The sequence below is a fragment of the Chrysemys picta genome, chromosome 7 (genome assembly GCF_011386835.1).
Source record: "Chrysemys picta bellii isolate R12L10 chromosome 7, ASM1138683v2, whole genome shotgun sequence".
Taxonomy (NCBI): Eukaryota; Metazoa; Chordata; order Testudines; family Emydidae; genus Chrysemys; species Chrysemys picta.
In genome coordinates, this window is record NC_088797.1 from 11,132,720 (window position 1) to 11,149,314 (window position 16,595).

At 40.8% G+C, this 16,595-nt stretch overlaps 1 protein-coding gene across 7 annotated transcripts in view; it reads right to left on the minus strand.

The window, feature by feature from the left end:
* The window catches only part of PDZRN3 (PDZ domain containing ring finger 3), a 202,848-nt gene that overhangs the window by 22,087 nt on the left and 164,166 nt on the right, over positions 1-16,595 (minus strand). For all 7 annotated transcript variants that reach the window (XM_042849923.2, XM_005309106.4, XM_042849925.2 and 4 more), the window contains one exon: positions 357-610. In XM_042849923.2, the coding sequence (XP_042705857.2) occupies positions 357-610 (254 nt within the window). The remainder of the gene's footprint in view (positions 1-356; positions 611-16,595) is intronic.

The window sequence follows — 16,595 nt, forward strand, 5'->3', positions numbered from 1 at the left end:
CCTAGAATATAATTTATGTGAGTAACATTGCTGCAGGGTTATAATAAAGTAATTAATACACCGGAACAGAATGCAGCTGCTCTTAGCAGTATGCAATTTATGGCAGCCATAAAAAATAAAGTTAAAACATAAGCAACCCAAAGAGGCAGTGAGGGGAATTACAAGCAACATTAGCCTTTTCCTTTAAAACAACTACAAACAAAAAAGATTTACAGGGCCTGATTGTGAACTCAATGGGACTACTCATGTGAGTAACTGCTCACCAGTGTGTGTGAAGGGTTCAAAATCTTATCCTTAATGTGGTAAGTTAAGAAACACAGTGGTTTTCTAGTGCTTTATAAAAAACGGCTACTTACTCCTCAGGTAAGAGGTATGGATCTAGTACTGAGACTGGTGGAGGAGGGGATCCCATCTTGGTTAGAGCCATGATGTGTTCAAAGGTTATATCCGTCTGGGTGCCCATATCTACCAGATGAGACTCATGTGAAGGACTGAAGATCTTAGTGCGTGGAGTTCTCCTCAGGACCTGCACAACGATGGGCTCTTTGGCTGTTTTGAATGCTTCCACTGCCTGGTCATGTGTTGCTTTAGATAAATCTTTTCCATTTACCTGTGGAAAGAGTGAACGGGAAACAATTAGAAGAGAACAGGGGATGATAACTTCCACCCTTTGTTTGCTTATTCATGTAAAATGCCCGTGAAAAGTCAGAAGTGAAAAGTCTGCTCTCCATCTTGATGCCTCATTTTTTTTACAAAAATATTTGTCCAACAGCTTAGATACTATGGTGAGAGTTGCTGTGCAAAATCTTGAAATACAGAAGTGATAGGCTCTTAAGGTCATGGACTTGTCTAAACAATGTGGCTTACTTAACTGCCTGGGACCTTCAGAGTGCTATGTAAGTGATAATTAGTAAAGGTAAAACAAGAGCTAGAGGATTAAAGGGTTATGAGCCTTTCATCTCAAGGGAGGAAGAATGGTCTTGTGGTAAAGACACTGTACTGAAATTCAGTAGATGTGGGTTCAATTCCTGGTTGTGCTACAAACTATTTGTGTGCCCTGGGACATATCACTTTAGAGCCAGGTTTTCAAAAAGTGTGCAGCCTATTGGCTGATAAACTCTTAAAAAAAATCCGACTCTAATGTCTCAGCTTCACTGAGTGTCTGGCCTCAGTTCTGTGTCTGTAACTGTGGAACACTTCTCCACACTTGCAAGAGTGTAGTGCGGATAGATTTACTAGTGTGCATGAGGTGTTCAGTTACTATGGGGAACATGTGACTACCCTAGTAAGGTAGGTCACCAGCTTCAATTTGGATCAAGCTGACAGTGGCCAAAAGGGGCACTCATTGGATGACTATTCAGTGATCTATGAAATGTTCCCAGTTATTTATCTGTAGTAGATAGGCATCAACAGCTCATTATAACTGGCGCCCAAATGTTAGGCAAACCTTGGGGGTCAAGGGGCAGACAGTATGGGGAAGTTTGCAAAGCCACTGGCCGGGTTTTACTAGTTTAATTTCTCTAGTGAAGAGGACTTCACTGCCCTCTGCTGCCCATCCGGCACCTTTCAGGAGCTCTACATTCACTTTAACTTTGAAATGCTAGAAGAGTGGCAGTGGTTGATGTCTTCATTCATTGTGTGAGCTGTCTGAGACAAATAACATAATGAATGAAGACATCAACCATTGCCACTTGCAGTGTTGCCACCTCTTGTGAGTTTATTGTGGGTCTCATAATATTTGGTGGTTTTCTGAAAGCTCCAGCTGCTGGAAGCAAGAAATTATATGAGCATCTCAGCATCCATTTAAAAACACCATGTAAATTTCTACCCCTCGTGGCTGTACAGAAAAGCTTGGCGATGTGAAGTGAATGTAGCCTAAAGACCCAGAAACCAGGAAACAAAGAAAAGGAACTGCAAAGTTCTATCCATTATTACAGTTGTATTTCAAGCCAATCTCATGATATTTGGGGGCATGCGTCATAACTTTTGAACGCTTGGAGCCGGGCCCTTGTTTTGGTTTGTTGTGTGTATACACAAAATGCTATGAGCAGCACTGCATAAATAACCATCTATTTCCTTTCACCATACACAAGCATTTTGTAAATGTTGACATTTACCTTTCACATGTCTCTCTGCCTATAATACAAAACCAGTCCAAGTTCATGACAGTTTCCAAATGCAGAAGCTGAGCACCCCGATCTCAGTTTGCCGGAGGGGGCAGCGTAGAATGCTACTCATGTGGACTAGGAGCACAGCCACCCCATTCCCACCATCAGACAACTCCACTGCCTGCCTACCTAATTTAAGGACTCTGTTCAGAAGTGTCCTTGATAGATTTTCTCCATCCCTCCTTTTAGTCCTGCCCCCTAATGGTGATTTTCTCCGTCTCTCTACGTTGTTGGTACAAGAGTGGTCTTCGCAGCAGACTGGAAATATCTTCCTGTTTTTCTCTACTATTTTGGGATACAGTTTGCATTAAAGACTGTGCAAAATGTTGTATTTATACAGTTATTTTCATTCACCAGGTAGCAACAGGTCCCATATTCTGCTTTTTATTTCAGCTGTAAGATTTCACTAGGTTAATCATTTGAGCAAGACACAAAGTGGTGCCTTGTTTACTTCTTACAGATTAGAAATCCCTCAGCACTTGTCCAAGCAGAACAAGATATTGATTCTCCGGCTATTTTTTCTAGTTTCTTTCAAAATCATTTAATCATATTACTGTACTACAAAACTATTGGGACAAGACCTCTGAATAAGCAATTTTGCATCAGTATCTTGTAAATAACTTTTCAGATAAAACATTGTAATGGTGCCCTAACATTGTAATACAGACAAAGGGTATGTCTACACTGCACTCAGAGCACTTGTAGACATACGTGAGCTAGCTGGGATCTAGCTAGCTTGAATAACAATATCAGTGGAGCTGTGGCAACATGGACTATGCAAGCACATCCAGGACCATGAGTATGTTCTTGAATGATTATCCCATGCTGCCGTGGCTTCATGGCTTATTGCTGTTCAAGCTAACTATACCAAAGCTAGTTTGGGTATGTCTACATGGGCTGCAGTCACACCTCTGGTTACAGAGCATACATACCCTAAGATACCACTGTGATGATGGATAGAGAGATTAGATGAGTACTGAAAGATTTCCCGGACTCCCAATCCCAATAAGAGCCAATTTTAAAAATAGAATTTCTGACCAGGGAGCCTATTCTAAAAATCTTCCATCCCAATACACTTCATTTTTTACATCCCCTCGATTGGTGGATACTCACCTTAGAGAGTGACCATTCACATTTTTACACCTAAATCCTTTGAAAGAGCTAGTCTGAAATGTGGTGGTCACACACGTTAGGAGCATCACGCTGTAATTTAACAGCTCTGCTCAGACCAAAATTAGCTTTTCTGTGAACCCTCTGAATTTCTGCAGTGGCATCTCTCTCATGGGCTTCTCTCTCATATTGACTGATGAGCTCTTCTACAAAATTTGGGACCTCTTGTGATTCAGCAGCCAAACATTCCACGAGCAATTACCATGACCAACCTACTTCACAACCTTTCCAGTCAACGTGTGTGTGTGTGTGTGTGTGTGAGAATTCTGTCTCCACAAATAGTCCCATTGAAGCAAATGGACTACTTATAGATAAGGCTACGACTTTTTCACAGAGGTCATGGAAGTCATGGACCCTCGGAGCTCCCAGCTGCTGGGGGCAGTGGGGGGACCCTTCGGAGCTCCTGGCTGCCACGGCCGGTGGGGGGAACCCCCGAGCTCCAGGCTACCGCAGGGACCCCTGGAGCTCCTGATTGCTGGGAGCGGCGGAGAGAGCCCCAGAGCTCTCGGACTCCACGGGCATTGGGGGGACCCCTGAGCTCCGGGGCGGTGGGGGGTCCCCACACTAGCCACTGCAGGCAGTGTGGGGACCCCACAGCTGAGCTCTCCATTTTGTCATGGCTATTTTTAGTAAAAGTCACGGACAGGTCATGGGCTTCCGTGAATTTTTCTTTATTGCCCGTGACCTGTCCGTGACTTTTACTAAAAATGTCTGTGACAATGACAAAATCTTAGCCTTACTTATACAGTAAGGTGCAACTCCACGTGACAATGATATCTGGATTTGGCCCGTAGTTAATATATTGCCTATAGCAAAAAGCAACAAAGACCAGGTTAATGTCAGTGCATAGACCTGTTCCTTTTGAGTTGCCTTGTGCACATACTTATTACACCGTCCTCTTAGGCTCATCATGGAGAAACTTGGCAAGGTGATGACTCCAGATTTTTGATCAGCCAGTTGAGAATGGGAGCATTTGTTATGTGCTAGCATTACATTTGCATTACATTAACAGTTGCACTGACTGCAATTGCTCAAAGTAATACAGGCATGTAAAGTTTGGCCTGGTCAAATTAAACATCATTAACTTACCCAACTAAGCAGATTACTTTAAAATAATTTGTACAGCTGTAAAATTAAGTCCAAAGTAATGTTTTCTGTTTAAAGAGGAAATGCTGATTAGGTTCCTGGTTTTATTATTTACTATAAATTAAATGTTGCAGATGCTTATTGTGTAAGGCCTAAAATTGATTTTTTAAATAATTTGTGTACAATTAAGGTAAATAAGCAATCAAAATGAAACCCAATCCCAAGTTATATCAAGTATTTCATTTTATAGCTCTAGCCTGAAATCATTGTTAGGCAAGCAAACTTTACGTGATCCACTTTCCACAACTGAATGTTATAAAAGCTAGTAAAACTGTCCAACTAGTGCTAGCTGGATCAATCCTCCTGTGATCATTTTTCTTGCCAGTAATATAGCTAATTCTTTTCTGTTAAATATGTTAGCTAGAGGCTTTGCATTTCTAGTTTGCTGCATAACTTATTTCAACCAAACATCAGTTTCCTCACCTGAATCTTAACTCTTTGTACTCTCATAAATAATTACTAGGGAGATAAGTAAGACATCACTAAGTTTGATATCAGATGGGGAACAGGCAGTAGGAGTGGATCAAAGATCTTTGAAAAAAAAATCTATTTTCATTCTGGTTGCAGCAGAACAACTTCCAACTGCAGCATCTTGCTAAATGTTCTACAGGGTGACTGTGGGTAAAAATTAAATGAAGAAGGGATGCATAACAGAGCAGCAAGATGCCCAATCAGATGCAGGGGGTATTTGTAAGAAAAGCCAGTTAAGGCAGGGAAGATTTTGATGGAAAGATTTTGCTGTCAGAATGATTCATCCCAGATTCTGGAATCTATAACTTCCAGCTGCCAAGTTTCTTTACACAGCTGGCTCACAAATCAGAATTAGACAAAACACAAAACAAACCCCCCAAACAACAATAACAAAATCCAACCCAAAGGTTGACGTTTACAAAGCTTACTAGGGAATTCAGACACAGTTCCCATTTAAGTTGAAGCTTGAGTATGTAAATCACCTCATCAGATTTGAAAATCACAGCTAAGTGTTACAGACAAAAAGAACTGCTTAGTGATAATTCTTTGTCTAATGAATGATTTACAAGTGGACTGTGTCTCTGTGGTATATATTTTTGATGTTAGTAGTTTGATAAGGTACTAATGACTACAACAAAATAAAAGATGTAATGAAATGTATTATTTTTATGACACTTTAAAAATTCAATTAGTTCAATGCAAAAACAGGGTTGGGATTTTAGTCTTTGGAAGTGGGTAGTTCCGGGAAAGATGTGATTTATGGCAACACAGGTAATTTATACTAGGTAGGTAATTCTGCGGCTAGTAACTACTCAACCTACGCATCTGTCTGTCCTCCTAAGTAACCAATGGATGTGTAACTGGTTCATCAGTCAAGGAGAAAGCCTTGTTAGATGTCTTCTTTTCACTGTGAAACCTCTTTAAAGATAAGAGACTAATTGTGAATACTCAGTAGTATATATATTGTCCTATTCACAAACATAGTGCCAACATCTGTATTTTTAGAAATATGCTTCTCTTCCTAAGTAGGAGTAAATACATTTCAAAACTTGAACATGCTGTTTGGGATCATGGCCCAGACTCTATTCTTAGTTGCTCTGGATTGACATGAGTTTAACTCTACTGAATCATAGAATATCAGGGTTGGAAGGGACCTCAGGAGGTGATGAAGTTAACCCCCCTGCTCAAAGCAGGACCAAGCCCCTGACAGGTTTTTGCCCCAGATCCCTAAATTGCCCTCTCAAGGATTGAGCTCACAACACCGTGGGTTTAGCAGACCAATGCTCAAACCACTGAGCTATCCCTCCCCTCTGAATGTCAGAGAGTTATTTCAGATTTACACTAGAGTCGCTGAGATCAGAATCTGAATCCATATCCTTAAAATGAGGGCCCACAGAACACTGTTGTTTGAGAATGAAATACTAAAATGAGCAGAATGGCTACTTCCCCCAGGAAGCCAATAAACTTCAGTTAGGAAGTATGGATAAGATCAATGGGGTAATGTAAATCACTGGTCAGTGTGTGTTACATGTTCCCATCTGTGCCTGATCCACAAAGGATGTGAGTTGTTAAACTCCCTGTTACATAAGCTGGTTCTTTAGCTTAAAGTGTAGAGAATCATTCTCTTAGCTCTGAACGTCACTAGTTTGATTCTCAGAGTTAGCCAAGACTGTATCCAGCTCGATAGTTCAGTAGAGGAGCTGTGTTAATAGGAGAACTTCTGATGGTGTAGGTAGGTGTGTGCAGCTTTGCTGATATCAATTGGAGTCCTGTCTTTGGAATGATGGGACAATATGGATAAAGTGATTTATAGTAGCTAGTCTCTGTGGAGACACTCATCCCAGTATCTAGGCATAATAGATACATTCAAGACCTCTTGTTTTCCTCTTGTCTATTAGGATGTAAACTCTATATGTATTTTACTAGCGAATTACAAACAAATGTGTAGTAGAAGTCTTTTAAGACTGTTTTCTTGTGAAATGTAATCACAGTGGTGACTCAGTAAATACTTTGTAACTAATTCTCGTGTACTAGTTGATATTTCCTCCTGCTTTTATTGTGGAATAAAACTAAAATCAATGGAAACATAAATTTAAAATGTGGTTTAACTCTACGATAGTAACAAGGGTCCATATTATGTTATTGATTTTAAGCAGACCTCTTCATTAATTTCAACAGGGAGCTCTCAAAAACTGAAGGGACCATATGGACTATTTTCTAGAAAATTCATTTGAAAAAAGTAGATGGTGTAGGCCCAATTTGCAAATGTAGGCACTCAAAGAGAACATCCAAACACTCAAACGTTTGAACACTCAGGTTGGCACTTAGTGACTGAACTTACCATTTCAGTGCCTACGTGCTGATTTGAGAACCCAAGTACAGGAGTTGATCCACACTAAATCTTCTTTGCATTACTCCACTGATGCAATGCACCCCTAAAGTCAGTGTAGCCAGCCATGGGATCAACACTCCACTGTAGATTTAGGCTCGGGCAGAGTCGTTAAGGGGCAGAGGCATGGCTGAACCCTGGTGATCCAGACCTTTGGCCCCTCTGCCCCAGCTGCAGCCAAAGATTGAGGCCTGTACGTTTGTATAAATCTTTCCTGACAACACTTATTGCTGGAACAGGAATTAATTCAGGGAAATCTTATGGCCTGTATCATACAGGAGATCAGACAATTTGGTCACAGTGGTCTCTGGCAGCCTTTTAGTTGATGAACTGTGCAAGCTGCAGTTGCTGCTTTTTAATCCTCAATATTGGGGCTGTTTTGTATCTATCAGAATCTGACAAGCAATTAAACCAGGCTATTGTAGATACTCATCTCTTGCCCAGTCCGATTAATTCACTTATCTGTGAGAGAGCACAGTAGTATCCTTTTACATTAGCATTATTTCTGTTCCATTTGCTTTTTCAACTGGGGGGAAATTTGCTCCTAGGTTGAAAATCTTGTTTGCCAAGTTTTGGCCTAAAACCTAAGCTTAAACCTGAAACAAGGGATTGTAATAAAGATGCTGACCCCCCCTTCACTCTAGACCAGTGGGCCCCAAACTGGAAGACGTGGAGCAATGTTCGGGCGGGGCCCGGGCCAGCCCCCATGGAGGGCAGGAAGGCAACGCCACCTAGCTCTGCCCCCAGCTGCAGCTCTGCTCCACCCCCAGCCCAACTAAGGCCCCAGCTGCAGTTCCACTTCGCCCCCAGCTCCGCCCCCAGGCCAGCTCTGCCCTCATTCCCTCTCCGCCTCTAGCCCCAGCTCCTGCCTCATCCACAGTTCCGCCTCCAGCTCTGCTGCTGAGCCAATTGTGCAGTAATTGGGGGAGGGGGGCATGGACAGATTCCATTACTGGTGGCGGGGGCGTGACAGGAAAAGTTTGGGCATCACTGTTCTAGACACTTATCTACACAGGAAAATTGCATTGTGTTAGACAATGACCTTGAGGACTCATATTAACTGGCACAATGTTAAACACAACTGAGCACTCAGCGGAGATAGACTATTGTGTTTAACGTTTCGTTAGTTAAAGTTGTGTTCTAACATGATGTAGTTTCCAGTGCAGGGGAATGAAAAGGGCAATGCTGCAATACCGGCACCTAGAATTAATCATGAATTTTCAAAACTTTCTTTAACAAATGCTTCAAGACACCTTTCCCCTCCCCCCCCCATTACAGATCTACTGCAGTACAAGAGGTGCAAGGATTCTATTATTTATTATTTGTAATGCCACAGCACCTAGGAGCTCTAGTTGTGGACTTAGTCCCCTCTACGCTAAGTGCTGTACAAACACAGAATAAAAAAAGAGTCCCTGCCCCAAAGAACTTGCAGTCTAAGGGGCAAGCTTTCATTATTCTAACAGAGTCCTTAATTGATCTGCTTAGAAAGAACTGCAGGTCAAGCCCACGGGAATATAATACTGTTAGCTAGAGACACCGGTACAGGTTGAGTTCCAAATCTGAACTGTATGGTACATCGATAGCTAGTTCAAGGTCAGCACATCAGGGGTATTTTAAGATACACTTAAAAATTGTTTTAAAAAACTGCTTGTTCTTCATATAATGAAAATTGCCAAACTCAGGTCTGCAGATGGCTAGCTCAACCATTTGCTCAAGCTTTCTTCTGTAGGAGGGTAGCAGGTGTTGGTATTTTATTCCTATGATTCCTAGCACCGTAAACAAAGATTACAAAATGTTCGAGAGGAACGTATTTGCTCTTGATATCAAGAGCTTGCTTTTTTGGTTTCCCTATGAAATTAATGCTCGCAGCTAAGCTTACATCCTTCCTAAACTACATCAGATAATAATACAGCATTTGTATTGATCTAATCTGAATGGAAAACACAAGTCACAATAGACAAATGTCACTATTTCCAATGATTGTAAAGGTGGTAAACAGATTTGTTAGGCTACAGTTTAAATAAGACGAATATAACTACATTTACTTTCTGCTGTATAAACATACATTTTATTTGTAGTGTTTGTAAACTGTATACAGCAAAATTCTTATTTATAAATGGGTACATCTGAAATAACCTGGAAGAAAATCCATATATACAAATGCTTTATTAGCTGGCCACCATTTAGAAATATGCATAATTCCTTAAGAAACGTACTTGCCACGTAACAGAGATAAAAGGACCTTTTCATGGCAAAATGATGGATAGATTAGTTTGACTAAAACATGCCATTGCTTAAATTCTGGATTTTTTTTTGTACTTTATGTACTGGAAATATATTAGGTACAGAGACAGCTACAATTAAATTAGTGGGAAGAGTGGGCCTCAATGAAATCTCTGATGGAGCTAGACAATATGAATAGTAACATGAGACAGAGAGACATATCGTTATGTGAAGCTTGAATCTAGAACACACACTAAACTAGAACTGTAGTAGGGTGACTAAGTAACCAGGAAAAGTTCGTATTTTTTACAGAATTTTCTGATATTGTCCAATATAATTAAGTTACAGTCTACACTGGACTGTTGGAGCTACGATGGTATGCTATAAAGCAGTGGTGGGCTGCATGGGGCCCATCAGGGTCACCCAGGGCATTCCTAGCCAATGAGAGCTGCAGGAAGTGATGGCCAGCATGTTCTTGCGGCCCACACTGCTTCCCGCAGCTCCCATTGGCCGGGAATGGCAAACTGCTGCCACTATGGAGCTGCCGGGGGCGGTGCCTACAGACGGTCAACGTCAGCAAAATGTCTCACAGGCCACAATCAAATTACCCTGATGGGCCGCAGGTTACCCACCACTGCTATAAAGGGACAGATGTAAGGCTACATTGTAAAGGCAAAATGAAATTTGTAAGTACTCAGGTACAATCCTTTATAGGAAGTCTGCTTTTTTTTTTTTTTTTTTTTTTTTTTAAAGGGGTTGGAGATACAGTGGTAGTTTGGGCCTGTTCCAACACCTATTGAAATCAAAGGGATTCATTCCATTGACTTCAGTGGGCCTTGGTTCAGGCCCTGACTGAGACAAATAGGTACATACAATAAGGGAAAAAACAAGTCAAGATGTTATGAAGGAAAGTGAGCCATCAGCATGCAATAGACATGGGCAGAGTCTGACAATGGGAAACCAAGGAAGGGATATGAAATGACACAATAGTCCATTAAGTGAGACATGATATATGTTTTTAATCCAGAAAAGGGAAGAAAGATGATAAAATAAGGCAAAAAAAAAGGGGGGGGGGGGAAGACAAGACACGACACACATGCAGATAGAAAGTCCCTTGAACCAAGTGTGTGGAAATGATGTGGTAAACTGACATCTTTCATTAATTTTTCTTCCCAAGAAATAAAGAGTAAAGGAAGTAGAAGTTAGTAAAAGGAAAAGATGACAGTATGCTATTATAGGCTGGGAACATACCTACATGTGGTGGAGCAGAATCTGAGCTGTAGTGTAGTGCCCTGAGCATCAGATGAAGCTTCTAGAAAATAGACTAAGCAAGGTAGGGAATGTGAACTTGAATTGGTTTAAAATGATGATCTGTGAAGATATTTATGATGCCTATTAAAAACGTGACAGGACTTGGGTAGTACGAGAGAGAGAAGGAAATAACAATGTCCACCCTGTCTCAGTGTGGCCTTGGTAAGTCCCAAATGGTTCCAAATCTACTGTCCACTGGAGCTTTCGCTTGCTTCAGTGTTGGATGGACAGAAGATGGGGGGAAATGGATGGGTGAGAGACAAAACAAAGAGAAAAGGAAGGAGTCTGATACAAAGGAGAGGAAATTGGGGAAGATGTTGATAGCTTTAATAATTTGCAACATGTAGGACAGAGCTTCCGTCATGATCTTGTGAAGTTTCAGATGAGTAAAGCCCTGGGCCCGTAAAGGCTTCTTCATTTCGTGAATGTGATAATTGTTTGCATCCTTCTGGTTAGAATAAAAAGTTGGAATTTCCTTCTTCCTCTGTTAACTTAGGGTATGTTTCACAGTAGATGGGAGATATAGCTTAGAATAACTGACATCCCTCTACTTACATGGTCACATATCGTATCCACTCAACATTTTGCATTGATGCTTATTCTGTTTTTAAGTTCCCCAGTAGTTTCCGGAACCAAATTGCATCATCATCCTCAAATCACTCACCACGCAAAAGGCTAGTTTCCTCCAGGACACACTTGATTTCCCCCAGAAACACCATAATATTAACAACCTCTCTCAGAACATCATCCTTGCCACCATGGATACCATATATACCAACATCCCTCACCATGACATCCTCACTGCCTGCCTCAAATATCTACAAGACAATAGACAACACTCAAATATCCTCCCCAAACATGTGGCCAAACTCATCCATTTCATCCTCACTCATAATAGCTTTGCATTTAACAACAAACACTTAGTCCAAACCATGGGAACAGCCATGGGGGTACTAGGCTCCCAATATGCCAACCTTTTCTTGGGCTGACCTGAGGAAGAATTTCTTGAAAAAATGTACCATGAAACCAATGATATATTTGAGCTACATCACTGATAGGTCACTGGACAGATGACCTAAACTCCCTCATACGTTTCCAGTACAACTTAAACAACTACCATTCATCCATCATACTCTCTCTAGAACACTCCCACACTCCCTGGATGCCACAATAAGTTTCAGCAACAAAACCCTACGGACAACTATATACACGATTACCACACTTATCTTTGCAAATCCAGTAACCACCCTAAACACACCAAGAAATCTGTTATTTACAGCCAGGCATTCAGATACCACAGAATATGCTCTGAGGAGAAAGTCCGGGATACACACCTTAACATATTTAAAATCACCTTCACCCAACAAGGACACTCCAACAGAAAAATATAAATATTGCACTAAGGAACAAACCACCCAAACTCCCAAGAAAACCTGCTTCAATACAGATTCCCCACCACCAGCTGTACACTCCTTGTTGTAATGTACCACTCAACAATGGAACCCATATTGGCTATCATCAAACAATTACCACTGAGACCACTTAAAATGAAGTGGGCAGTTAACACTTCTGCAGTCATGGGCCAAAAAAATGGGGGTTGGCGGATTACAAATTGTTATAAACCATAAACCCAGTGCATTAAATCTAGCAGAGTTATGAATTTAAGTTCCCAGGCTCATCTTTCGAGATGATGTTCAGGTTTCCTTTGAGGTTGAGGACTGAGAGGTCAGATATGGAGTGATCATTCTGTGAAAAGTGTTCATCCACAGGTGATATGGTATTTTTGTCTTTTATCATTTTTCTGTGTGAGTTCATTCAAGAGTGTAGTGATTGTCTTGTTTTACCCATTGAGTTGTTATTGGGCCATCTGATGTACTAGATAGAGGTACACAATGTGTTGTGTAGTGCCCATTGATCTTGAAAGGTGTGTTGTGGGGGGTATTGATCATTGTAGCAGTGGAGATATGTCTGCAGGTTTTGCATCTGTTTTTCTGACAGGTTCTGGTGTTGCATTGAGTTGGTGTGTCGTGGTCTGTGAGGAGCTTGCTTCTGATGATGAGCTTGGCAAGGCTGGGGGATTGTTTGAAGGCCAGAAAAGGGTACTGGAAAGATTTCTGTCAGAATGTGATCTCCATCAAATATCATGCAACATGTGTTAACCAGTTATAATTTGTTCCACCTTGTATTTAAGCTGTGATACTCTGTCTACCTTTTCCAGATCGGAAGAAGAGCTCTGTGCAGCTCAAAAATGTGTATCTTCCACCAACAGAAGTTGGTCCAACAAAAGCTATTACCTCACCCATCTTGTCTCTCTCATCACTGAGATACACATACAGAGCCAGATCCTCACCTGGGGAAAACTGGTGTAACTCCAATGAAGTCAATATAGCTACTCTAATTTTCACCAGCTGAGGATCTAGGCCATAATTCTTACAGAGTTGTCAATGAGAGGTGCATGCAGTATCAAACCGGTAGAAGAAGACTCTTAACTTCTTGTAAAACAATTTTGAGAGGGAAGAATTTTTAGTATAATATACAATATTATAATTGATTAATTTACCAATAGCCATTGTGTAAGAACCTAAATTATTAGATAAATGTAACAGTGTAAAAACTGTTGGTGTGTTTAGCTTTTCTGGCCAGGGAGAAAGGGATAAAGGGCAGCCATTTAGGTAATGTGGGGAACTTTTATCAGGGGCGTGAGGGGACATTACAGTGCGTCACCCATTTTGGAAAGAGGAATTTGCACTATGCATAGATGTGGCCATTAATGTTAGTGAATGACAAAAATATTCAGAGGCAGAGCATGTTTCTGAGCATAAATGTTTCTTGATTACTGTTTCAATACTTCTTTTATACCTTGTAATTGTTTAGTTGCAAAGTTAGTTTTTGGCTATAAACTAAAAAAAAACTTTAAAAGACAAGTGAAAAAATACTATATTGTTTGAGCTACAATAAAATCTGTAATGTATTGAAAGAAAAATGTTATTTTCCCAGCTGTCTGTAAGATTAGATTGGTTTTACATTAGTTTAATGTCATGAATAGTAAACATTTGTCTACATTATATGGCTTGTTGGTTGTTCTATAATTCACAAATGTCACAGAGGAAAACTTTTTTGCTTAAGAATGAGTAAGAAGCTTTTCTTTGTAGAAAACCATGCAAATCCTTGGGAAACGCACTACAAAAATGCTAGTTCCTTTAGACTTGCAATGTCTGTGTTTCATTTAAAACACTCTTTATGGTCTGATACACTTCTTTAGCAAGTTCTTAAGAAGTCTGCATTTTAAGAAAAAAGCAGCACAACTTTAGATTTTATAGAAAGTGGAACAGCAAAAAAGCCTATTTCTAAACCTCCTTTTCCTCAGGCACTGCAGAAAGAAGGTTCAAAATATAGGTTAATTCTTCTTGCAGCTCAGTCTAATCCTCCTTTTATTTCACTCGTATGGACAGACTTTCTCTTTTTAAAAAAGAAGAATCATATTGTTTCATAATAGACTGTTTCCATGTGTGTGCATTTCCCTTCTTCGCTGTGAGCCATTCGTAACAAAAAAATTAAGACTAAAGGAAAATTCTTTACTTAAAACAGAGTCCATTTGTTCTCTAAAATATTTCGCTTCCAACAGGAAAAACTTGGGAGAAAGCTTAACTCTGTTGATATTTAGATGTGTTAACTAGTAACAATACAGCATAAGGATTGTCATAGCATATTGGAAATGATACATTTTTGGTGGTATTCTCAGGCTCAGGATTGGTGTCAGACTGCTCAAATATGAGTGCTTTTCAAACTACTGATTCTCAGACCTTTTGTTTTTATGTAGCATGTTTATCATGTGAAATGGGAGAAGAAAACAACTGCATATTCTATCAACCTTATTAAGTATCTGCTTAATAAGTTAATAATTGACTGGTCCATATAAAACATAGATATAAGCTTACAGGCCCTTAGCTTTAATGAATCTTTCTATCATTTTAATGAGCATGACCTAGAAGAAGCCAATCAATTATATTTATGTGTGAGATACAAATGGCAGCCATAAATTAGCATGAATTGCTCACTAACAGAATTTAGCAATGGCAATTAACCCAATTTCTTTAACTCTCCAGAAGAGCTGGCCATGTGTGCTGCAGATGATAGGCCTGGTAAAGTAATCTTTTGCAGCATGCATTTCCAGTGATGTTATGGTGTAATGCACTGCTCCGTCCCAACTACACAGTGCAAGAGGCAAGAATTGTGTGTAAGGTGCTTTTTATGAAGGGGATTTTATAAATGACTTTACTAGGTATAGTTAGAAGACTGGAGCCTTATAACAGGAGTAGCTTTGAAACACGGAGTCCTGTAACAAAGGATCATTACGAAGGGAGGTGTCTGAGTCAATGGTGTCTCTCCTGAGCCATCTCTTCTTTTTGTCTCGCTGGCACAACTTTATTGCAATAATAGTAAATAACGGCTGAAGTTTTAGCAGTTAAAGTAAGGGTGTAAGGTGGCACCGATTTAGCAAAACAGCTAGATAAATCCAGGGGCAAGCGAAACCAATGTAAGAGCATCCACACACACAGTCCCACTGCTCTGGATAAATTTGTTTAACCTTTAGCTACACCAGTGCAAGTTTGTGTGTAGACCAGTTCTTATTACTATTTCTATTTCAGTAGCACCTGGAACCCCCAACTGAGACTGGCCTGCCATTGTGCTAGCTGCAGTGCAAACACAAAGGGGTAGCGAGTCCGTGCCCTGAACAGCTTACAGTCCAATAGACAAAGGGAGTCCTCTAGAGATGAGGAATCAAGGCATAGAGATGAAGCAACTTGCCCAAGGTGACACAGGGGGTCTGTTGAAGCTGACAATTGAACTCGGGAGACACGGTGGAGTGCTTTGAGCATACGACCATGCTTCCTCTCTGCCCATTCTAATGCGCCACATTCTCCTTCCTCAGCTGTCACTCTGTCACCTCCAGCTGGGGGTGCGGGCTCTGCGGTGGGGCTGGGGATTTGGGGTGCAGGAGGGGGCTCCGTGCTGGGGCTGAGGAATTCAGAGTGCAGGAAGGGTCTTTGGGTCGAAAATTGGACATCTAGTCGCCCTATGTCTATAGGGTAGCCACTTTGGACTCTCGTATAGTTTGCTGCTTTCCGGTTAATAACAACAACAAACCAATGGTCTTAGACCCTACTGATGCTATGATTCCAAATAAGACACCTGGTACTGCCTCATTCTGTCCTTTCACTCTATGCTGCACTTATTATTTTTCAGCATTTCATGACATCTGCTATGTTAATTAGAAAAAGTAACTTCATTTTGGTGAACTGTAACTTGCAGTGTGGGGAAGGGAAATACCCCTTTCTCTCCCCCGCCTATTTTTAGGGCTTGCAATTTATGACAATCATATGGGCACAGCTACGCCCAGTACAAAGAGCAAAGACTACTGGGTTGTGTGGCAGTAAATTTGTCAAACTCTGAATGACTTTCTGACTGTCAGCAAAATCCACACAGTAAGCATCTGATGTATGAGCATTCAGTTCTTCTGAGATAACATTGTATGACACGTAGGATCTAACTCACCACTGGTATGAGTGGGCACAAGTCCATCAAAGTCAACCAGTCAAAGGCCAAATTCTGTTTGTGTCACTCATGCTATGCAGCACATGACCTCTCCAGTATTCCCAATGAGACCATTTGAGACCATTTGAGAAGTAAGGTACTACTCAACACAGGTAAGTTTT